The 24,946-nt window shown below is 38.8% G+C and overlaps 1 protein-coding gene across 1 annotated transcript in view; it reads right to left on the bottom strand.

The window, feature by feature from the left end:
• LOC146550810 (cadherin-4-like) overlaps positions 1-24,946 on the bottom strand; it is a 249,575-nt gene that overhangs the window by 145,241 nt on the left and 79,388 nt on the right. The window contains exon 3 of the mRNA XM_085258648.1: positions 2,517-2,540. Coding sequence (XP_085114774.1) covers positions 2,517-2,540 — 24 coding nt within the window. The remainder of the gene's footprint in view (positions 1-2,516; positions 2,541-24,946) is intronic.

Below are 24,946 nucleotides of genomic sequence, written 5' to 3'. Positions count from 1 at the left end.
GGTGATAAATGTTGAGAGGGCAAGGAAAGATAGGCAGAGGAAAAGATCGGTGAAACAAAAGCAAAGTGGGGACAGAGGCATTTAAAAAGAGAGGCAAAGGTGCCACAGTGAGGTACAGAGGATGAGGCAGTGAGAAATGGGAGGGGAATGGGAGGGCACAGAGCGTGTGAAACTCGAGTTTTCAGAGGCAGGGGAGGGGATAAAGCTCAAAGCAGTGTTTGAACTGAGAGGGATTCACAAAAGCAAAAATGTGCAAAACAATCAATTAACTTGTGTTGCAATTAATCAATTACTGTTCTGGCACATTGACATCCAAAGCGCTTAGCTCAGATTTCGACATGAGGCTTCTATGAGCTGAAAAATTAGCATTGACCTCTGTGCACACATATGCATCCCTGCGTGTGCACAAGCTAATTTATGCTTGCACATATGGATCTAAGCGCATAAAGATATGCGCACGCATTCTTGTTCTCAGCATATTTCTCTAGCATATTCATCTGGTTTCTCCTGCCAGCGGAGGTTTTTGGCCGGCTTAAGTACGCCCACAGGCCCCTGAGGGACAGCCCATGACGGATGGCACGGCGTGTGACTCCGATTCGATTCAGCCCATTTGATAAATTTATTGCTGGCATTTTGAAAATGAAATTAGTGGGACGTCTCCTGGAGACTGTTTTTCCAGCACAGGTGCCATAAATATACTTCGTTTGGCAGCAGAGAGGGAGGAGGAGTGTAAGGGGGTGGAGAAGTGTTGGATAAAGGATGTCATGAAAGGTGCAGATAGCAGAGATGTTCCACAGAAGCAGAAAACTGAAGAATAAGGTCAACTTATAATAAGAGCCTTTATTAATCACTAATCATATTGGTATGGAACAACAGTAAAGGTTATTCAAATGTAGCTTGAATCATACCTGGACCTAACTACTGTGTGCTGCCCTTCAGTCTAACACGTGTAATATAATGTAGCCTCTTAGTTTGTGCTGAATATAACTGCATTGAAATTGCTGGACAAACTTCCAGCTTTTTTCATCTTTTGTGCTGAGGTGCACATACACACACACATGAACATATACACATCTTTTCATACAAACACATGGTATATGAACATTATCTTTGCCTCAAGGCCACAAGGCTGCTGAGCACTGATGACACTTTCAGAGCAGCATAACCATCTATAACTCACAGTATATTAATGAATACAGCCAGATGACACTCTCATTGTGTGGGATTGGTAGCTGTTTTTGTTGATGCTTCTAACTAAACAGATTTGAATTGGACATACAAGATGTGAAAGAAAAGAAAGACATACAAAAACACGCACACAACTAAGTCAGACACAGGCACGAACACACATGGGCTGACAAAAGCAAGCATTCACTCACTGTCAGGGTTGCGCGGCCTTATTTATCCCCCCACTTCCTTCAGAAACGTATGCGAGTGCAGCTGTGGAGGGATGATGTACACCTCGCGAGCTTCTGCACCCCTTCAACATTCATCAGACAGCGAGGCTCGGGCAACCCGCATCACTTACCTTTATAGGCCAATCTGACAGCATTGTACACCACACAGTCATCACATACATAGGCTCACAACAGTGTGTGAGTGAGAGCATACAGTGTGTACCCAGTCAAGCAGATGAACTGTATCTTTTTCAGATCTAAAGCTTTGAAAGGCAAAAATGCCACTATGTTCCCAGAGAAACCCACCTGCTGTTTAGGTTTTTCACATATACATGCGCATTATATCAGATCCAGGTGACAATGAAAATATTTGTATCTGTGTTCTGTTCTGCTCTGGTAAAAGCTTGTACAAAAGAATATCTATATTCTTATAAGCACAGCAGGGAATAAAAGACAGTTTCAACAAAATCAGCAGGGAGTTTTCCTGGCTGATTGTCTGATCGTTCTTTGCAATCACCGAGTGTGACACACCCTCTGCGATTACTGTATCATCTCTAGCAAGAGTATAGGGGCTGGGACTGCCTGGTGCATACACCTGCCACTCAGAACAAGACCCCTGGAGCTGTTTAGACAATTTGACTGCCTGGCCCTATCATCTTACAAAATCTAAACAGCCTACAGGTACTTTCCTACAACTGCACTAAACTTCCCGTCTGTCCCCGAAGAGCCACTATGCAAAACAGTCACCTCCTCCAACCTCTTATTAGAATTCACATGAAAGTGTGGAGGAGTCTAAACAGAACTGTGATTAATCTGAACATAAGACCTACAGAAAACAGTGCATAAAAACAGACTGTGGGTTGTCTGCCTTTGCAGAGTAGCAAGGTAATTTAGTCTGGGTGTCAGTGGGTGTGAGTGATTGACTTTGTAATCAAAAAGATTGTTGTGCAACAAAACCCACGAGTGACTCAATTTCAAATCAACATTAACAAAAAAACATGAAATGTTTTGTCATCTCATTAGCAAAAATTTGGAACACACACAGGAGTAACACAAGCACGTGGAACCCATCTGAAAATATGCGATAATCTACACGTGACTGATTAAATGCTGTCTTACCTTTCTGGGATGAGACAGTAGTATCTGTAATTAAAAAGAGGAGAAGGACAGAGGAGAGTGTTAGGCTGTGAGTAAGAGACACATAAAACGCAGGTGACAGCCACAGTTGGCCATTTACTGATGACAGGGGAAAAGCACCCAAAAGCATAAACAGTGTGATGGGTCAGGTAGGGTAATATACAAAAAAAGGAGGTCCTTTATTTGAGACCTGTGATAAATTTCCATGCTACCATGAGTAAACTGTATAGCAGATGTGCTGGCAACACACACAAAGGCACTAGAGTGAAATGTCTGTACTCCACAAAGAGTCACCAGGTGGAAGACAAAAAAGCATCTAAGCAAACACATTGAAGAGAGGCCCTCAATTACAAAGATGCAACTCTCCTGACCCTGGAAACCCTTGATCTTGTACACAATTTACCCCGAGTGTGCTGTCTAACACACGAAAACAACTCAATTGAAGTAGAATAAGTAGAATAAGACAGACTAAATCAAATTCTTTCAGTAAGCATTTTAGTTTCTTATGCAGAAACCACTGGAGACATTCCTGGCCTACAGGGGGAAGATCAAACCATCAGCAGCTTGGAGGGAAGGATGTAGTGCAATGTTTTTCAGATAACACCGAACACTTACAAAATTTAAAGGAAAGGATCACAGTAAATTTAGCTTATTGTTCTCATAAAATATTCAACAGGATAGTGTTTGCAAGTTCCCGAGGTTTCATTTGAATTTAATAGACTCGTCAAAGTTGCAGGAGTATAGGCATAGTAAAAAAAAAAAAAAAAAGAAGAAGAACGTTTTTTTCTTTCTAACTTTTTACTTTGAGCAGTTCAGATTCTTTCCTCTACTGGCCATGTGCCCAAAAAGCCCAAATGGCCGCAGACGTGGGAGGGGAATAATTGAATCCGGAAGGATTTGTGGTGTGCTGGGCTGAGGAAGCGATAATCCAAAACTCTGCCTAATTGCCAGAGTAAAGATGGCGTCCATTGTGAAGGTGGCGTCGGTGTTTATCAAGGCAGTGTGCCGTGGGATTGGACTGAGCATTAGGGCTTTACACACTTTTGTTTTGCGAGGTGTTACAGTGGATTTGAGCAAATATTGGCCCTCTGGTTATTACATGGTCTGATTGTCTGCTATGCAACTGTCCATAAGCTCTGCACTTCTACCCTAATCTGAGAGGAGGCTTCAAATAATTAGTCAGTGAAGCACTCTCACAGCCCGGTGCAGTCAACCTTATCGCTAAAAGAAAAATCCTTGGTCCATTTCCTTTTCAGCCCAAAGGCTTACAATCCCTCACTACTGTTAAAACCTTCAGGGCAGCGACATAGCCGATAAAATAATGCCTAACATGTCACATCCGCTGGCTCTTATACTACTTTTTTTTTCATTTATTATGTAAAAGAAAGACTTCTGTATGTCAGACAGTAATGCCCTGGTAAGTGCTTGTAGTAAGAGGGTCTTACAAGCAGCTTTTTCTGGGATATACTGCTAGTCAAGTAAGTGACTAATCAGTGTTCGTACAGTAGGAAAACACTGTTACTGTCCCCAATCAATACAAGTTGATTACTAGTACTAGACTTTAAAAACTGCATGATAGTTGTCAGTGTTTTTCAGTCATGTGTCATTTAAGATAGCATACTCTATGCTGTAAAAAGGTCTTCTTAAAGTCTGTGCTAGTAGACGTTATTTTAAAAAAAATGGGAAGAATAAAGACAGAATGTACGACTTCAACAAAAGAACAACAGAAACAAAATGAGCAAACTTAACCTGGACTCTTTGCCTGCTTTCTTTTAGCTAATGTGCCCGACTGGAAGAAAATAGTTCAAAGAGTGATACCATAAAACGCAACTTTAAAAAAAATGGAACAGAGCCATAGCGTGTGTGTTTGTGTGTTTGTGTGTGGTATATACAGCAGATCAACAGTCATGATGTCCAAATGTTCATCGGGATGTAGACCACAATAAGCAAATTTACACACTGTTATACACAAATCTAAATCAAAACTATTATGCAAAGCTATTGAAAGATTTCTCAGCGTAGTTGATGGTAAGAATAAAAGGTCAGCAGAAAGCTGCTGTTGTTGAAATCTTTTTAGGAGTCTATAATACTCCACTGCATTAGTTTGATATTTGTGTTGACTTTTCGCAGTAATGCACAGTACAGCGGGGAGACAGTTTACAGTTGACTAAATGCAGCTTTGAGGAAAAGAAGCGGCAACGAGGAAAGAAACAGACAATACAATTTAACAGATTTATTTTTAATGTAAAAGGGTTTAATTTGGCTTTAATTAATTGTCACTGCAAATAGTTACCTGCAGCAAACAGCATTACGCTACACTGTGCGCCACTTCCTCTCTGTCGACACTGATATAACACACTGGCAAAGAAATGTGAAGGAAATGTAGTAACATGCTCTCTTAACATTGTTTGAATAATGATAAATAATAAACACACACCAGATTGGCTATAATAAATCATTAAAAGAAAGCACTTCTTCCCTCTCTAGAACTTGCTGGTTTGAAGCAGAGACTACATGCTGATTGATGTCAGTACACATAAATAACTCTTCTGTTTAGGGAGGCAAAGAAAAACCTCTGTCATTGATTACTGCATTTCTTCCCAGCTATCAGTGGCTTATATGGATTTGGAGACTAATTTGCAGTGAATAAGTGAATAGCTTTTTATGTGCCAATGCACACTCCGGTGGATTTGAGTATTATGCAAAAAGGGAATATGTCAATACAGGTTTTCCACAAGTATGTATTTAAACACAGTCAAGTTAACTGTGCCTAAAAGCGTGCCTGAGGACACTAAAAGCAAAATTGTGAGAATAATCGCATCACGTAAGGAAATAAATATGTCCCAAACATTTCTCCCCGCCTTTCATAAAATTACCTTCTTAGTGTCAAAAGAAAAAAGCATAGAGAAAGAAAGTGACAGAAAGGCAGACTGATGCTAAGTTAATTTATTATTTATGCACACTTTAAGTCGACTTAAATGCAAGATGATTTCTCTCATTTTAAAGGAGGGCAAGTTGAAAAGGTAAGACTATATTACAGTTTAAAGATTTTAATCTAATCGAGCCCCGTTACAAACACTGTGTAAATGTTTATGACATTCAGTAGCCATTAAAATAAAATCTATCTGCCCGAAGACTACTTTTTATCCAATATAGTGCAAAAGAGTAAAAGAGTGGAAGTAAAACTTTACAAAATGAAGAGTTGTCCGTTTAAAATTGTGCATGTGACACGAGATCCTTCCTGATATAAAAAATTCTCCAAGATTAATCTCCACAGCACGACCAAAATTATTGCAGCTTTGTGCAATAAACTTTTTGTTCAATGCACAGGGTTCTTGTTCACTTTAAAATGGTTGCTTCAAAGATGAGGATCAACTCTGTGATCGCTAGCAGTCAGTTGTGGTATTCAAAGCGATTTTGGTGCATTGAGACAGCAATTACAAATAGTTATGTACCTGTTGTAGGACAGCAATTCAACCGCATTGCTTCTATATAGCAATATCAACAGGATACATGTTAATCTGCCAAAAAAAAACTGCCACTATGATTCAGCAGGAACAAGTTAATTTTTGAAACACTGGTAATGCTGACTCCCCGTACGAAATCATCAACAGACATTCATCAAAAAGAGGCTCAAAGTAGATCTGCACTTGTGTGCTTTAAAACTCTCAGATGACTAATAACACAAAAGTTGCCAAACTGCAAAATATGTTATGCGGTAAAAGTTGATTAACACTTTGTACCATCGATGACAGTCTGCTTCTGTTTTCTGTCAGCACATTTTTATATAGTTTGGCATATTTTTTACCATCTGTCACATGGAAGCATCAAAATATAGAACTTTATTTGCAAGGTAAGCTCCTATTTGATTGAGAACGCTTTCTCTCTTTGTGACCAATGAGCTTGTTCTTTCTATCCTTACTGCGTGTCTACAAGATGAAATAGCATACCTGCGGGAGACTAGACTGAAGTCATAAACATTGTGTGATGGATTTAATAATGATAGCGAGATTTATCACCATCAGTGACGAGTAGCTACAAACTCTCTGGGCTGAAGTGTGCGCGTTTTGGACATTTTACCTGCCTTTCTGCACATGTGTTTCCCACCTTATATTCACGAGTACTGTGTGACCCTCGAGTGATGGAAAGTCTAGCTCTATAATGTCGGACCACAAATGCAGCAGTTCAACTTCAAACTAAACTCTTACTCAGGCTTTGTTTGGGAATAAAGAGAAAACAAGTTTATTTTCAGACTGCTGACTGACTGACTTCAGAGATTCTCAGATGATCTTGGGTCATTAAACTCAGCACACAAATGATATGAACATCAACACAGAACAGAAGAATTGTATAATTAGTTTTAAAATCACAGTAAAAGTAGTTTTAGAGACAACATTATTTAAAATGAAACAACAGGAGGTCACTGTAAACTTTTAATTCTTATGGTCCATTAAGCCACACTACTACTATATTTGCATGTTCAGAATATGTGGATGTTAAGGAAACTGCAAGCTGTTGTTCTGCAGTACAGCTCCCTGAATGACTGAATTAGACTGCTATTGACCTCTGAATGTTGTGGCCGTCCAAGAGGCGAATGTGGAAATGGTTTTAATTACAAACAGAAATTGGGTTCGATTTTGTCTCCCCGTCATGAAGCGAGGATTCTTCGCAGCAAATCATTGCCTCATCATGACATATGAAAACATCATCCTCACTGGAAGGTGATTCAAGTGTGCATGTGCGGTGATTTGAATATGAATACATGTGTGCAATTATACTCATGTATCTATCTGTGTGTGAGCTATGAACGGACTATGCAGATTTCTAGAAAGTACTTTAGAAACACATGCTCAGCCTGGAGATGATTGCTCACTATTGATATATTGTCAGTATAATGTAATTAGGATAAATTTAATGGTGTCGTTGTTCATTTCTTAATCATGTTCGCTCACGGGCAGTGATTGTCCATCAGTTAGAATTAGAACTGAAAGAAAAGAAGCCAATATCTGATAGATGGCAATGCTGGTCATTTTTGATCTGGATGTTAATGATGTTTATGATTTTACGGAGGATCATTGATCATATATTTCATGTAAAAAAAAAATGTTATGTCAAATCTTTAAAATGATATGAGGGGCGATTAGAATTTGGCTGTCTCCCCTCTCTTCTAATGGACCTCTGGTCAATAGTGTTAGTGTGATTTACAGATCGCTCCTTGCACATCCTGTTCTGTAACTGTAATTCTTCCAGTGTGTCAAAATGGTGATTCTTGAATTTGATTTTATACTTTAAGAATTGGACAACATCACAGGAAGTAAAATCTGGCAGATGCAGCAGGTGATGACTGATGATTGTGTTTGTGTGGCTCAAAACCTCCTGTGTGTACCAGTTTTGTGTGGCTCAAAAACTGGTACACATGATGGCAATCTTGAATGCAACACAATTGAGGTAGTTTCCACCTACTGTTCTCCCTCTGTCACTTTAGGACTCTACAGTAGTACTCCACATTAATAGTCTCACCCTAGGGAGGGGATTTGTGGCACATAACTCAGTGATTGTCAAAAAAAATGACGAGCATGCTCCTGTTGGCATTCCTCGTCACAGAGCTCACAGTGCAAGTGGTCATAAAGGGAGTTAAAGTAAGCAATCTAAAAATATCAGCAGCTTTGAAAGGGGTCCAATACGTGAATGAGAAGATGCCCTTGAAGAGAGAATTGGACAAATCTAATTCAGGTAATGTTTTAGATTTTTATGACTTGGTTCTCAGAATTGTTTATATTATATCAAGAGCACGTATCGATGTAGAGATTTTATGATCCTAAAAGTCCTTATCGAGACATTGTCGAGGGCCATTTCAGTACCAACGTCGTTTTCCTTGAAATTGCATCCTTTATTCCCACAGTGGATGGTGGGGGAAAAAAAAGAAAGAACCACTGTTATTCTTCCCATGACAACAGGTGATTGGAGAAAAAGGAAAGATGTCACCTACAGCTGAAGGCCCCAAATTACAGTCTGGATGAAAAGTCACTGGCACTCAAGGATAAAGGCAGCTTGTCACTGCCATTAATCATTACATTCAAACTTTTGATTGATGAAAGAAGGACTTAACCTTAAAGTCTGTGAGATTTAAAGGTATGGATACGATTAGCGAAATCTTTTCTTAGCTTCAAGTTGCATTCAAAAATGGAAACCACAGGCAACTGCATTTTTTTTCTCATTAATAGCTTGCTATTTGCAATACATAATATGTTATTCAGACATAAAACTATAGAGCACACAACTGAGGATTTGCATAATGTTTTTTACCTCTGGGGTGTAAAATGCTTGCATACCATGTCTCATTTAACTTATGCTTTAAAAGCTCGTGCTTTTTTTCTTTTTTTCTTATAGAGAAGAATACAAGGAGACAATCCTAGGTTTTAATTAGCTGAGTGCAGCGCATGCTCATGTGCTACACGCTGCACAGGGAGAGCGGGGAGTGCTGCCTTCTTGCTCATTATGTACTAATGAGTTGTCTATTAATGAAAATGGAAAGCATTTATTTTGTGAGCACAAAGGGTTCAGCTGGATTAATTACTGCACTACAGCAACAAAATGAAAACAGAAAGTGCAGCATCACTCTTGTGTGGCACATTACCCATTAACCAACTGTTATCAAGGTCTGGCGAGTGTTGCTGCACGACACACTGTAGGAACGGGAACTGTTCACGCAGGCCATTAAAACTTCATGTGAACTGCACTCTTGACACATTCTATATACTTCTCTTTGGAACTTAAAAGCTTTCTCTCATATGAGTCCATGTCATATCGACATCCACAAAACATTCTGCCAGTATAACATGGACACTTTCTTTGAGTACTGTGACACCATTTCATCGCTGAGCTTCAATGTAACAACGGGCTGTATTTGAAGAATTTAAAACTGATTTAAAGCTAATTGCATTATTTTGTGCCCAAGTACTAACATTTTTATCTGTCAACAAGAATAATCAGAAAGCATAAAATAAAATTACCCAAAAAATATTGTATTTTCTTTTTCTTTTTCTTTTAATCACATTCTTTTCAGCTCAGACTGCTTTCTTGGAGACGCTTTTGAGAAAGAAATGCCAGAAGTGAAGCTCATATTCTCACAATGAACAAGAAATCAGAAAGAGTAAGAAGTAACTGCAGAGCAGAATCACGCTACCTTCTTAATAAACAAAAAAGTAAATGTTCCATTCCTTGGGTGAAAATGTCATTTTGTTGTGCTACATTTCTTTTCTAATGGTCATCAAAATCATTCTAATAGTCCACTAATGGCTTGATTTCCCATCGGGCTTTCCTTGGAGAGGTCAGGAGTATGGGGAGTGTGTGGGCTCTGGCAGCCTCAGCAGATGGTTCTTGATCAGATATTAGAGGCTGGGCAGCGAGGTCGTCTGGCCATGAGCATTCTGCCCTGCCTGGGGGATAACAACCCAGTCTGAACTTCCAGCTCCAGCAATGGTTCTAACGCCAGACGAATAGCTCTGCGTCAGAGCCAGACTGCAGGGACGCTGGAGCCGTGACAGACTGCTGTCCTTAAGCCTTGTGACAATCTGGGAAAAGCAAACTCAGAAACATGCTGTCTGCTGTAGTTTGTTTCCCTCCAGGAATTTGTTTCACCCGATTTGGGCTGAATCCGATTTGATGACAAATGCTTATGTAATTGCTACCGTGGTATGGTCTCTCTTGTAGAAATAATCTCACTGATAACAAAAATCCTACTTAGCTGGATATGAACAAAAGCTGTCCACGATATTGTATTGTAGAACTATCTGGTGGAAAGGCTAATCATTAAATAAAGGAATGCATTTAGAAAAATCTGCAATTTGAAACCTCAGTTGTGGTGTATTAAAAATGGGAGACATAGCAACAAGGAGGATCAAATCTTTGTTATTAAAATTGGATATCAGTCTGAGAACAGCAGTGTATGAATGTCTTTTGCAAAGAAAAAAAAAGACAGAGAGAGATATGATAAGATAAATCCTGCTTAGACAACTGTGAATCATTTTTTGGCATTCAAAGCTTACAATTTCTTCAACATGCCTCATCTGTCTGTCTCTCCCTCCTCTATCGACACAGCTATAGAGAAAGTGGGGTGAATACACAACAATCTGAGCTTTACTTATCCTTTTCGCTGTGAAAGTGGCAGTCCAAAATGGCAGGGCTTCGGATATGACCTTCAGTTAGAGTGGTTCTCCATCCGTCATGAATGCCACCCACAGATCAGGCAGTGGATGAAAAGTAGTGGCACCTTCAGTCCTCCTCGTGTCCTCTGCCTTTTTAACCTCCCTCACAGCTTTCCACAAGAGATTTCTCTTATTTTACCTTTCTGCCCCCCATTTTCATTTGGCTTCCCTCCTTATACTGCCCTTGGCCTATCTTTGTTTGGAGTATATTTTCTTTACGCTTTCCTCTACAATACCTTTTCTCTCTCTCACTGTTTCCTATCTGCATGCATTCTTGGCAGGTAGCTTATGCGAGATCTGGCACAGAGTCTGGATTTAGGAGTAAAATGCATTATGTGAATGAATGCTTTGCATATAATATATGTCAACGCAAACTCTACATCTTGGAGTGAGAAAATGAAAGAGGAGACACGGGGAGGGGATTTGAATTATAACAGAAAAATTAAATAAGAAACCACCTGACTAGCATAGAAACTGAAACACTCGTTCACCAATCGACACATTTTGTCACGTCCACTAAACCAATGCTAACGCTTATTTTATTTCATACATCTTTCTTATCTTTTAAATGATAATGAGCAGTGCAGCTTGGGATACAGTATCCATGATTACAGTATTCAGCAGTTACAATACTACAACCTAAAATCTCATTCTAGAACAGTTTTCATCAATTTAACAGCAAGTCCTCCATCAGAGATATTATTTGCGTCCACTCTACTTAATAGCAGATATTTTCCAGCTAGCACTCCTTTTAATGTTCTGAAACACATAAAATATTGACATGTGCTTCAAAATCAGCATAAACGCACAGACTTACAAAGGCAAACGCGCATGATAAAAACACACACTTTATAGAGAGACACCCACACACACAATGACAAAAGCCTTCAAAGTGAAACTAAAGATGGCAACAACAACAAAAGAATATTTTCTTGTCCTTAAAAGTAAAATAAAAAAAACGTAAATTAAATACTGGCCAAGACCAGATGTGGTACTTTTTTTTTCTCATAACCTTTTTGTTCAAATTATGATCAGAAGCTTCAGACGAGATGCTTTTTAAAAAGGGATGAGAGGAGCGATGCTACAACAACAGATGCACTTAAGTAAATCAGCTATACATATCTTAGTTTGAAAAGATAAAAGAGGAGACATTGTCAGTCTCGGTGGAATAAAACCTTAAGAGCTGCAATCCATTGTTTCAACGTTTTGCTATCTGAACTGAATTAACATCAAATGCAATATCCTCTTTAACAAGTATATTGTTGGATTCTTAACTTCATTTTAAGTTACTGTTTCATGCACATGTATTTTAAAAAATGCGGGGTTTTGCAACCCTGGGGCCCTTCACAATAATGACTAAATAACAAAAACTACATCTCAGCATGAGACAAAGATTACATGGGCTTCGGGTAGACTGCATCTCTGCATTCATTCATTCAGCGCACATAGTTTATAGCTGTAGGACATCATGAACTTATACTTTCTTTGGAACATTTGGAATTAAATATAATGCATTAAAAGTGCAATAAACTCAATGTTATTGAAGTATAAAGGTTGATGCTTTTAGTTTGACTGCCAGAACAACTAACAGGATGAAAATATGTGCATACATTTTCAGAAACAGTTACTGTGGGTGCATATTATAAAAAACCTAAAGCACTTAAGTAAACGGAACAAGTAAAAATTACAACCGAATACTGTTGAATACAAATTTTGCTCTAGCCCTCTGTTAAATTTTTTTTATGCATGATAGCACAATGAATCAGCAAATCTCATACAAAAAAAGGCCACTACATAGTGTTGTGCTCATTCCCTTGAGCTCAACTATACCTTGCATAATATATACGAATGCCTGTCTCTTACTAAAATATACAAATATACAAAATATATAAGTATCAACTGAGCATGTTGATATTTGTTTTACAATAAATAAATTAAATGACTTAGCTATTCAATCAAATCATTTTCTGTCATCACATAACGCATGAATGCATTTTTGTCTTTGTTTATTTAATTATTCCATTTTTAAAATTTTGGAACTGATTGTGCAATACACCCACATGCACATGGTATAATTTGGATTGATATTAATTCAAGGAGCCATATAGATTCCACACACTGCACTGGAAGCAATGCAATGCAGAGAAGTGGTAAACATGTCCAGCCATGTTTCTCTGTCTTGCCTTCTGGAAACACATAGCTTGCTTCACGAGTCACATCCTGTTGACGCCGCTCTCTGCACTTTCCACTTCTATTGGCACACTCAGTGCTTTCCGGTATCTTGCAACTGGTCTTTGCGGTGCTCTGCTGCACTTCCTCTTCTCATCTTAACACACACAAAATCTCAGGGCCAAATTTCAAGCATTACAATCATTCCATTATACATTCACTCTATTGATTAGATTCACACTTGATTAGGAGGATTATGCATAATTAACTATGAACAGAATCAAATATAGATATATCCTGTTATAGCACTCTGTATTACTTTAAATATAATAAGGCTGGATGTTAAGTCCTTTATTCAATTCGTTTTTATTTGCTTCACATTTCTACAGCACATCACTTGAGACAGGGTGAACTTAAGTTATTTGTGAAAAGTCTAAATTTCATTACTAAAAGAAAATCAGTTTATCTTTTTTATTATGAAGTTAGCGTTGACTGCACAATGTCAACCCTAACTAGAACAACCAAAGGAACTAAAAACTATAACTAATAAAAGGAAAATCTACTTTTGTTGAAGATGGCAAAGAATGCAAATAAGTCAGAGTAATGGTAAATGAGAGTATATCTCACTTGATGAAGAGAAGTCAAGGGCTTGAAAAGGTTTTATGAGACATTCAGTAAATATGATTTCTACTAGATAAGAAAGATAGGCACCAAACGCTGTGTACTTATTAGTCTGGCTGCAGCACCGCAGTCTTTGTGACAGAGGCACAAGTGGGAGCGTAGGAGGTTGGTGCAACTTTAAATGGAACCAAAAGCTTATGTAATGTTTATATGTAATTATGGTGGGTCCATGTGAACTCATATAGATTGTAAAATCTACCAGTAACTTCCAGGGTCAAACATTTCTATCATCGTGTCCAAAATCATCACTTCTGGTCCCCCTGCAGCAACATAAATGCTAAAATAAATACTGCACTTATACCATCCAAAACAAAGTTCAAACATGATGCAACAAATGTTAAAGAAATTATGACAACATCAAGTCCTCAGACTGTAGGAACCACTGTAGAATATAAGTGCATGTCCAGTATTATTGTGATGTTCACATAGAGGCACGTTATACAAAGAGACGATGAATGGAAAAAGTCTACGTATTATTTTTTCAGGCCCGAAAAAATACAGGAAGAGATTTCCTGTTAAAGTGAAGTACGGTGCCTTTCAAAACATTCCATGTACAAAGTGCAGTTGATGCTTTTATTCAACATTGTGCCAGGGACTCTATAAACCACTTGTGGATGCACTGGAGCAGAACATGAAAAACAGCCACACAACAGCCTCAAGGCCAATGAAAGAGCTATAGACTGTCTGCAACCTGAATGTCTAATTCAGAACTGAGGATAGCTCCCAAAGCTCGAGTCTGGTGAGGTTGCTGAAGGAAGATGCTCTCCTCTCACCTCTAGCTGCAGTCTATTGGCTGTTTATAAGACGGTTTCAGTCTTCTCTGTCAAGGTAATCCAGTGGTCCAGCCATACTAGCTTCCAGTATTAAATTTTATCTGTCATTCAGCAGTTTGAAGTTGAAATAGCTTTCCTGGATTGTACAACTATTGTATGTCTGGTTATTGATTGGAAAAGAAGCATTGGTGGATACTCATTACTGCAAAAGCAAAGGTGTTTATATTCTCTTCTTAACTTCAAGACAGAGGGAAAAAAAAGTCACATTGGAAACGGCAACTTAACTAACGTCATGTTGACTTTGTGATGCGAATAAATGTGCATTTTCCTAGCAGTGCTCAAAATACAGTATGCTCAGGATGCCCAGCTTACCTTCTTATTTAGAGACCAGTGATCTCCATATAGCAAGGTAACATATTTATGTTTTTTTTCTTCACATGAACATATCCATTCACACCCTGATGCTGAAGAATAAAATCTGTTAAAAATCTGTTAAAAATCATGTTACCAGTGAAGCTTTAAATCATCTAGTGTAGAAGGAATGGTTAGTCAGTTGGAAAGGAAGAGGCAAGCAGACAACAGCTCAACAACAACAACTCAAGTGAATGAATCCCACTGAACCTTAAACACATTTTCAAATTTGAAACACATTTTGTGATTGTGGAAAGCTGTCGTTTCCAGACCAATGTTTTGTCAGGTAGGCATCCAAAATCAGCGTGCAAGGTTGAAGAGGGAAATATTATCACAGTAATTGAAGAATATCTGCTCTCTCTGCTGTCCTCTGCAGGGAGAACTGTAGCACTCTCAAGGCGACAAAGAATGAGAGAGAAAGATTAGATAGACTGTAGGATGGTTAACAGCAATAAAACACTTTGAGGACAACAAAACGACAGGAAGTTAAGAACACTAAGACATATTTGCCCAGTGGAATGAAAAGTGAGATAAATGTAGAGTTGGAGATGAAGGGAGTGAACTGGGACAGAGGAGAAATGCAGTGATGCAGGGCCAGCTGAGGGATCACCGCACTCTGTCACACTGTCACACCCAACAGGAACCGCTGTCAATCGCATGCACATACACATTTAAGACCATAAGGAATAAAACATATCCTCTAAAAACACACAGACAAATACATAAAAACATTCCTGTCTAAAAATAAATTAGTAAATAAAGAATCTACAAGCACGTGTATGTATGTGTGATAGTAGTGATGATCACATCTGAACTTTTCCCATCCAATACCAGCACATTAAGAACAATTAGGGCATGTTTTTGAGGTATTAAAAGTCATTACCACAGACAGTATGGGTAATGGGCATAGCCACCTTTACATTGCCTATTGGTTTGTGAGGTGCATTTTGCAGCCTTGGAATTGATGTTTTGAAACTGGATTTGATGAGCAAGGAGTATGACCATCTCACTATGAAACCAAGCAGGAGTCATTAGCCAATGAGTATACCCTGGATAATCCTCCTTTCTATAGTTTTGAAAGTAGGGTGAAAAAAAACTAGATTCAAGTACTTCAAAGGAACTGGTGTCGGTGTCACTTTTGAAACAGAAACCACACTGTAAGTGTCATACCTGGGCTAAAGATAAAATGGGTGTTGTCTAGTGGGCCAAACTCCTCTCTTAAGAAGAAAATATATTTTGCATTTCTTCTGGAAATTAAAATCGTAGAGTCTGGAAGTAGAGTGGAGAGGCAGAGAACCCGAGGTATTTGATTTTCGGTGCGATGATTATCCGGGTGCCATGAAAGCTGCTGGTGAAAGCAGCGGTCGGTCCACTGTGTTTTAGTCAGTCAACAAAGCTGTCTACCAGATTTTCAAGCATTATAGAAATATTAAATTCCTTCTCTAACAGGACTCCTACGAGATGTTTTGCTGATCATTTTATGTTGACCAGTGAACTGAACCCTGTGAAACATCCAAGGAGTGTAGTCAAGGGGAAGACGCGAAACACCCAATCCATACACGAATACATTTGTAGAGATGAGCAAAAGACTGCTGTCAGAGCACACAGATTGAAAGATTACTTAACTAAGATACCAGATATCTAATTTTTATAAGTGATAATCATAAAAATTAAAAGAAAAAAAGGTTTAAAATATTTCATTTTACAAACAGCAAAGACAGAATATTTGAACGTTTACTGTTTCTGGATTAAATAATGAAAAGACATTTTAACTTCTTTTTTTTTAACATATCCAAATTTTTACATAATCGGCTCATTCAGCCCACATTAAGTGTTTTGAGGGAATCTTGTAAATTACTGTTGTACTGCTTATTTCACAGAAAATAAGACAGTGGACACAAGTAGCCAACTGGTGTTAAAAAATAAACTAAAACACAAAAAGAAGAAATAGCAGGCTGATTTTCGTCATGTCCTCTAATTTCTTTTTTGAGTCAACAGCAGTCCCTAATAAGTAAAGGTGTGTGGAAATACGCTTTCGGGCACCCAACATGTTCCTATATTACAAGTTCGGAAAAATGAGGACACATGAGAACAGTTTGGAATGAATCTACACATGTACATTTATTTTACTTAAATCGCTTTGAAAACACTAACACGATTAAGGTGGTGGTTGACGTTAGGAGGTTATGGTTAGGGTTAGGGCTGGAATACACGGCAGGAACGTGTGTTACTGCGGGAGCATCCTTCTATTTGATTTCATCCACATTCCGGCTTGTAGCAAAGGAACGCAGAAGGTCGTCTTTTGTGTTCCCATGGGACGCTTCGGGACGTGACAAATCGTCGGTATATTACACATCGGGAGTGAGAATGGGCTGCAACGCACTAAATTGGTGATGGTGGCTTTGAGGAACATAGTTTTCCATCCTAAATGTGACAGTTTGACTTGCAATCTTGGCATTTTTGGACTATTGTTTTTTGGCATTCCTCTTCTAAAATGAATCCAGCATCCCTGTCACTAATGTTCTTAGAGTTAAAGATTTTTAGCCTATAAAAGCAGACTAATGCTTTGTTCATGTAGACAACTTTGAATTCATTTTGAGAGCCACTTGATACAGTATCTTTGAAAACACCTAACACAAATACTAATACACTGACAGAATTCACATCTACTCTGTTACAAAGATAAAACAGTCGCTACAGTTCATGGCTGAGTTAAGTCCATTAAAACACAAAACAGCAACAAAAAACCATTAAAGGTTCTTGATTACATAATTTTAGATTTTCATCTTCCTAAATACAATTTCTAATGCCTAACAACTGTGACACCTGCATACTTCATAAAACAATATGCACTGCACCAAAGCCAAAACACACTTGAAAAATCTGTCCCCATGGAGTCTTCTGGGAACTAATTCTGCTCACAGAAATAAACCTATTATCACATGCACATATTAAACCATGCCAGACCAGAAGTACAGAGGCAAAGCTTTTAAGCAAATGGCAGTTGTGTAAACTAAAATGGCAATGTTGAAAGTCAATTCAATAATAGCTGAAAGCCATTACAACATTGTCATTAACAAGGTTGCTGGAAATGCAATTAGCCCCTTCACATTGCTCACGGTAATAGGCACAGAGATGTTTCAATAAAAAAAAGACCACAAAAAATAATAAAGGTCCCTAGAAGAATAATGTACTCTTGGAAAATAAAGACTGAACAATAAAGAGAATGAATGGTGATAAACAGCAGGTCCAAATCGAAAATCATTTATTTCATTCAGGTGCAGCTGCTAAAGCTGAATCCCATTGCCCCCAAATTATTTGATTAGCCCCAACACCAAAATACTATTCAAGATCAGAGCTACAGTTATAATTTTTGAATACATTAGGCTCTAGACCAAAAATAAGAAAAGAGAAAACAAAATACAACCAGACTGCACTGCCCTGTAACTAACATGCTGTTTATGAATTAATTGTGCAATTATACATGAAGAACAGTGGAAGTCAGTCTGAAAAATGTTTTCTTCCTCCTCCAAATCTGTTGCTTCAAAAATGCTTTTTGAGACTAGAATTGTGCTCAGAGTGAAGGAGGATGAGGTCATAGCTAAATGAATGATAGGCATCACTGTCACACTGCCGACTTTTAGCAGGTCTCCTTGGAGATAAGAACCAGCTGTCTTTCCCCAACACACCATTATCAAGGTCACTACTCTGCTTATTATGGAAAAGCCATCGCTTCTCTGAATATTGCTCCATGAATATTATGAGAAACTTTTTTTTGTCTTTTTGTGACATAACAAAACATATAAATGAAATAAGTAATAGCATGTTAGAGATTTATACACAACCACTTGCCCAATCTCCACGGCGAGGTTCATAATAATCTGCTCTGGCTTTTGCTTTTCAAAAGAAAAGGAATTCAGTATGTGTTCAGTTTTTCTCAGCGTGGTTAGCTTTCCTTGTCAACATGAATCCATGTACTTACAGTAGTAAAGAAATGACACCAACTCAACAGCAGCGTTGACAAAGACACCTGGTTTATAGCATTTGTTGGTATTGTTCTTGGAGAGGAGGTAGTTGGCTGCCATTGATTTCCCAGCACAGCACTAAAGCAGCAGACGGGAGGGTAATGAGGAGGCAAATATGATTAAAACCATCTCCTCAGGCTGCCTTGGACCTGCCATTAAACCAGCGGACACTCCTCATACCTAATCCATCACACTGCTTAGCTCCCACTGAGAGCAAGGAGAGACGACAACAAACTCAATCTCAAACCTCCGATCTCTTTTCTCTAAAACATAACTAACACTCCAGGAGGCTCACTTGTTATTAAAGATCTGCCACTAAAGCCCCTGGATATGAGTCTTGTGGTACAGGGCTGATGACATCTAAGGTAAAAACTGTGACATTATGGGTGCAAATCTAGGAGGGGAGTAAAAGCCTTTTTTCAAATGGCTCTGCAACACTGGGGCTACTTACAGTATAACTTACTACCAGCAACTATTTTTTTCACATCACACAAGTTCAAGACAGAAATGTGTCCACATAAAAGATCGGCATAACACATACTGGTCTTCTTATTAATTTAACCTTTCTTTAACGATAAACTCTCGTGACTTTTATCTCTTGGCACGGCAACATGAGAGTCATGGAGAATATACAACATCTCATTCGTTAGCGCCTCAAACATTCAGAAAATGAAAAGGTGACAGACAAGCTTATTAAAAATGAATGCAAAGAAAGGTTCTTGTTGATATGTGTTCACTGCCAAGACACCAGTGCACAGTAGAAAATTAATTAATTTGCATGTCTCATATGAAAAAGACTGCATTTTAGTCCAACTTTGGTCAGTTTTTCTCTGTGAAATGTATGACATCATTTTAAGGTTATTGTTGAAATTGTTGATGTAGATGCTGCTTGTTTGAGTAAATCCTTCATCAGAAACTCCTGCAGTCAGACACCAAAAAACTACCATGTAATCCCCTAAAGACACAAGAATCATGGATTACAGTTGGAGAGTATCCACAGGCTGTTGAGCAGAACATGTTGGATTGTTGTGAAAAGCCTGTAGAATGATTACCAGCAGGAGACAGAGCCTGCAGTGAAATAAGGGATCTTGTGCCCCCGGCCCTTTAAATGAGCCCTGCGGACCATCTGAAAGATGCTGATGCTTCTCTTTATTGAGGAAATGAGAAGCAGGGTATTTCCATTAAATGAATGAGGACGCCCGCTTTGTACAATGCAGGCACAACACTCGGTGACCGAGTGCTGAATAACTGTAAAATGGAAGTAGTCATAATACATGATAATGTGAGACTCGTGTGAATGACCCACACTAGGGCTGCTCGATTATGGCAAAAATGATAATCACGATTATTTTCACTGAAATTGAGATCACGATTATTTGACGATATTTATTTAACCCTTTAAGACCTACTATAGAACCAAGTCCACCAGAGCTTATATTATTATTATTTTTTTACATGCTGTAGTGCCATTTGTGGGAGCATTTCAAGTTGCTATACATCAATACAACTGTTATAGCCCATATTTTAATAATATGTATGCATTAAGTCCATAGTAATTACATAAATTGCAAAAAAGTGCAATAAACTACAAAAAAAATTGAAAATCGCTTTTGTTTTGTTTACATATATTTCTACTTGGAGAAATTTAAGAGGTTTATCCCTCAAAACTTTAAATACAATAAAGTTGCAAAAAATAGTTTACAACAACAGGAAATTTATTTTGAGTGTCTTCATAGTTTTATTTTGGAGATAGACCAATTTTTATATACTGCAGGAAAAACAAAAAACAATCCTATGATGCAAATTTGCAAAGAAAACAGCAGGTGCATCATTTCACTGTGGGAAGTGTTACGAACAGCTGATAGGAACGGCGAAGCGTGTTTCTGGAATATTATGTTTTTGTTCCTGCAAGCGCTTTTTATGCAATTTTTGCAAAGCTATATGTGGAAGGAAACCGTGACCGAGGACAAGCTGATGGCATAAGATGTAAGTACAACTCCTCCGGTTTCATATGCAAAACAAATTATTGTGCTAGCTTACGCTGTTCAGGTTCTACAGGGATTTAAAAATAGTTACGCAAAACGGAGCGTGCTGCTCTGACCGGCTTTAAAGGGTTAACAATGACTTTTAAAAAATAATATAAAATGGTGTGCAACACCACTGAAGTTTTTTTTTTTTTTTTTAAACTCTTTTTTCAACCAACAGCAGTCACTCTCCTCTCCAAATAACTTCTGCTTAGCTTTCCGAGCTTCCCTCGGGTCCTCTTAATCAGTGGTCTCCAACCTTTTTTGCGCCACGGACGGTTTATGCCAGACAATATTTTCACGGACCGGCCTTTAAGGTGTCGCGGATAAATCAGGGAGGGGCTAATAATCGGCTCAGTCATTTTTAATGATCGTTGAAAGCCCAGATCGTAATCGTGATTAAAATTCGATTAATTGAGCAGCCCTAACCCACACCTAAACTACATCAACAATCACACAGTATCAAAATTAGTCCACCAACTATAAACTCTCTGTCTTCAATTTCCTGTACCACACAACCAAAAAGTAATTTACTTGTCCATCCATCCATCCATCCATCCATCTTCATCCGCTTTATCCGAGGCCGGGTCACGGGGGCAGAAGCCTAAGCAGAGAGGCCCAGACCTCCCTCTCCCCAACCACCTCCTCCAGCTTATCCGGGGGAACACCAAGGCGTTCCCAGGCCAGCCGAGAGATATAATCTCTCCAGCGTGTCCTGGGTCTGCCCCGGGGCCTCCTCCCGGTGGGACATGCCCGGAACACCTCACCCAGGAGGCATCCTTGTCAGATGCCCGAACCAACTCAGCTGGCTCCTTTCGATGTGGAGCAGCAGCGGCTCTACTCTGAGCCCCTCCCGGACTTCTCACGCTATCTCTAAGGGAGAGGCCAGCCACCCTTCGGAGGAAGCTCATTTCCGGTGCAGCGTCCGCATCACTGCAGCCGCAGCCCCAATCCGTCTGTCAATCTCCGGCTCCCTTCTCCCATCACTCGTGAACAAGACCCCGAGATACTTGAACTCCTCCACTTGGGGCAGGAACTCATCCCCGACCCGGAGTGGGCACTCCACCCTTTTCCGGCTGAGAACCATGGCCTCAGATTTGGAGGTGCTGATCCTCATTTCCGCTGCTTCACACTCGGCTGCGAACTGGAGGCCCCCACCCGATGAAGCCAACAGAACCACATCATCCGCAAAAAGCAGAGATGAGATTCTGAGGCCACCAAAGTGAAAGCCCTCCGCCACTTGGCTGCGCCTAGAAATCCTGTCCATAAAAATTATGAACAGAACCGGTGACAAAGGGCAGCCCTGGTGGAGCCCATCACCCACTGGGAACGAGTCCGACTTATTGCCGGCAATGCGAACCAAGCTCTTGCAACGGTTGTATAGGGATCGAATGGCCCGTAGCAATGGGCCAGACACCCCATACCATTTACTTGTTCATTTTCTAAGTTATTTGTTTGCCTTAAACTATTAGCACAATTATAGATTTTTTATAGAGTTTATCTTTTATGTTCATTTGGAACTGAATATAATTTAGTTTTCCACCTCGTATCTGTTCTTCTGTAACAGATTTAAATTTATTAGACCTACATTATATATTTGTTATTTAAAATACAGCTGTATAATGCTCGACAGTACATTTATCTTGGTCAACTTGTGACAGAAAATAAACAGCATTTAAATCAAATTAACCATATAGCTTAGCTAAGAGTGAAAATAAACCTTTCAGCTAAATAGGAATTATAAATTGATATCCACCAATATCGGGATAAGATTTTTCTTTTCCACATCAGCCAGCCCTGTGAATTGGGCATCAAGAATTGTGTAATTCTATTGTAAAGATACCGATTATTAAATGTTAGGTATTATGACACCCTACTTGAAGCACAGCTATTCCAAATCAGATTTTATGTTCTACTTTTATTAGCCTTAAAAACTAATGCAAAGACATTTGGGTTTTTTTTTTTCACATCTTGCTTTTTGTCTCCTCACATTTCTCTCTAACATGATTTGCTGTCTGTCCTCTCAGGTTTGTGCTTTGATTAAAAACCCAGTAACTTCAGTTTCTTTATTACGATGTTCTCGATTTTCCTTAAGTACATAATAGAAAATATATATCTGACTTGTGAGATACATTAAAAATTTTAATTATATGCCTTGGCCCAAAAATGATAAGGTCATAGAAACTGGATACCAAAGGCTTTACTTGTCACTTTGCTGCTCTTGCTGCTCTTTGTTGTCTGCTGTCTGATAACAAAAAAAAAAAAAAAATCTTCCTTAGATAGTTAGATTTTTCTTTGTTAATTTATGTTGTAATTTATGTTAGGTCAGTCTGTCTTGTCTCTGCTAGCCAACTAACTAGGCCTCTTAGTTAGCTAATTTAGTGTTTTCTGTTAATTTATGTTGTAAATTTATGTTGCATGTAGCACCTTGGTTCCTGGAGGAACGTTGTTTCGCCTCACTGTGTACTGTTAAACTGTATATGGTTGAAGTGACAATAAAGCCAACTTGACTTGACTTGACTAAAAGCTAAAAACATGCTCCAAAATATACCATGGGGTACTGCAGCATAGAAACATCTGTCAATAGATGTGAATGCTTACATTAATGCATATCAATACTGCTCTAAGTAACTTCCTAAAAACTATATATATAAATATATAAATAATAATAATTTGGATAATCTGATTCAAATAATCACTCTGCTCTTCCTCCTCTTACTTCAAATCTTTCAGCTATCTCACTCGAATGAACCTTTTCTTGATTTATATTAAAAGTTAAGCATCCGGTGTGAGAGTGCCTGATGTGTGCACAGATGCATTTTCTGTCACTGCCAATGCTCATGAAAAATACTGCAATTATAGAGCAGCATAACACAGTCCATCAGCTAACAGAAGGTGCCAGGACAAAAACTCCTATTACCATCTCTTGTCTTCATGGGTATTAAATGATCATAGACAATAATAAAGATGGTGGAAAAGACTGGTGACTCACAGTACCCTAAAGCCCCCCCTGAACTAAGTTTGTATTTCATGCATCTTGTTCTGTGTTTGTTTTGGAGTTGTGGAATGTAAAAAGATTTCTTTTACAGACACTGATGGAAATAAGAGAATATGTTTGATCTGGCACTGATATCGTCTTTCATGCAAGAAGTGCTTCATTCATTTTAACTGAGTAATGGTGACATGCCAAGTATGTCACCTTTGTCAGAGTGGATTTTATGCCAAAACTAGCCAGGTCAAGTTTCCCACTGAAAATATTTAGAGGGTAGCCAATGGGTTTTTCATGAGGGGGCAATTCGGTTTAGCTGGGACACAAGGATATGAGCGCTAGATAAGTACAAGCCTTAATGTTTTATGACACCCAAAGATGCTTTCATCTCATCTGCACTAACAGAAAACTTAAACACTCACATGTAACACAGAAACGCACACACAAAAACACACACATACATAAACACACTTCAGCCAGCAGTTACAATTTAATCATTCCAGTCAAGCAGTGCATTGGTTGTCCAACCGAGCATATCCCTCCATCTCTTTTTCTATTCCTTTTCTTCAGTTGGAAGAAATTTCAATTTTATGTGTGCTCACTACCACTCTGTCTACTTTGGAGCAGCACTGTCTCTACTTCCTGATTCTGTTTCCATAGTGACTGCGACAGAACATTTCCCCTGCAGTGATGGATTCTAAACTAACGTAGCAGCCATGATGACACGCAGATCAACAATGCTGACAGCAGTGATAACTTTCTCCTGAGCCCTCAGACTCTTTCTCCCTATACCTATTCACTCATTCCACATATCCCTTCATTTGCATGTAAACATTTGTAGCACTGATGGATATGCATCTTCCATACAGAACTGCAGTGCTTGTCATCCAGTGGTAAAATATCTAGGTATGGAAAAGAGTATAATCATCTGGCCTTCTCGTGTGCCATCAAAACTGCAGATGACAGGAAAATAGAGTCTACGCCGGAGTCAAAAAAACGCAACATGCACAGCAATAAATATTTCTAATCCGTTCCTTTGGTGATGGCAGCAATAAATCCCAAGAAGGGTTTTTCTCATATACCTGTTCTAATGGAACGGATTTATAGCTTAATACAGTGAATGCTATAAGACA

The sequence above is a fragment of the Mchenga conophoros genome, linkage group LG20 (genome assembly GCF_057382185.1).
Source record: "Mchenga conophoros isolate Kocher_MC1m ecotype Shallow Benthic linkage group LG20, M_conophoros_male_GT1.1, whole genome shotgun sequence".
NCBI classification, from domain to species: Eukaryota; Metazoa; Chordata; class Actinopteri; order Cichliformes; family Cichlidae; genus Mchenga; species Mchenga conophoros.
Note: the sequence above shows the minus strand (reverse complement) of the source record. Positions and strands in the feature narration are given on the sequence as shown.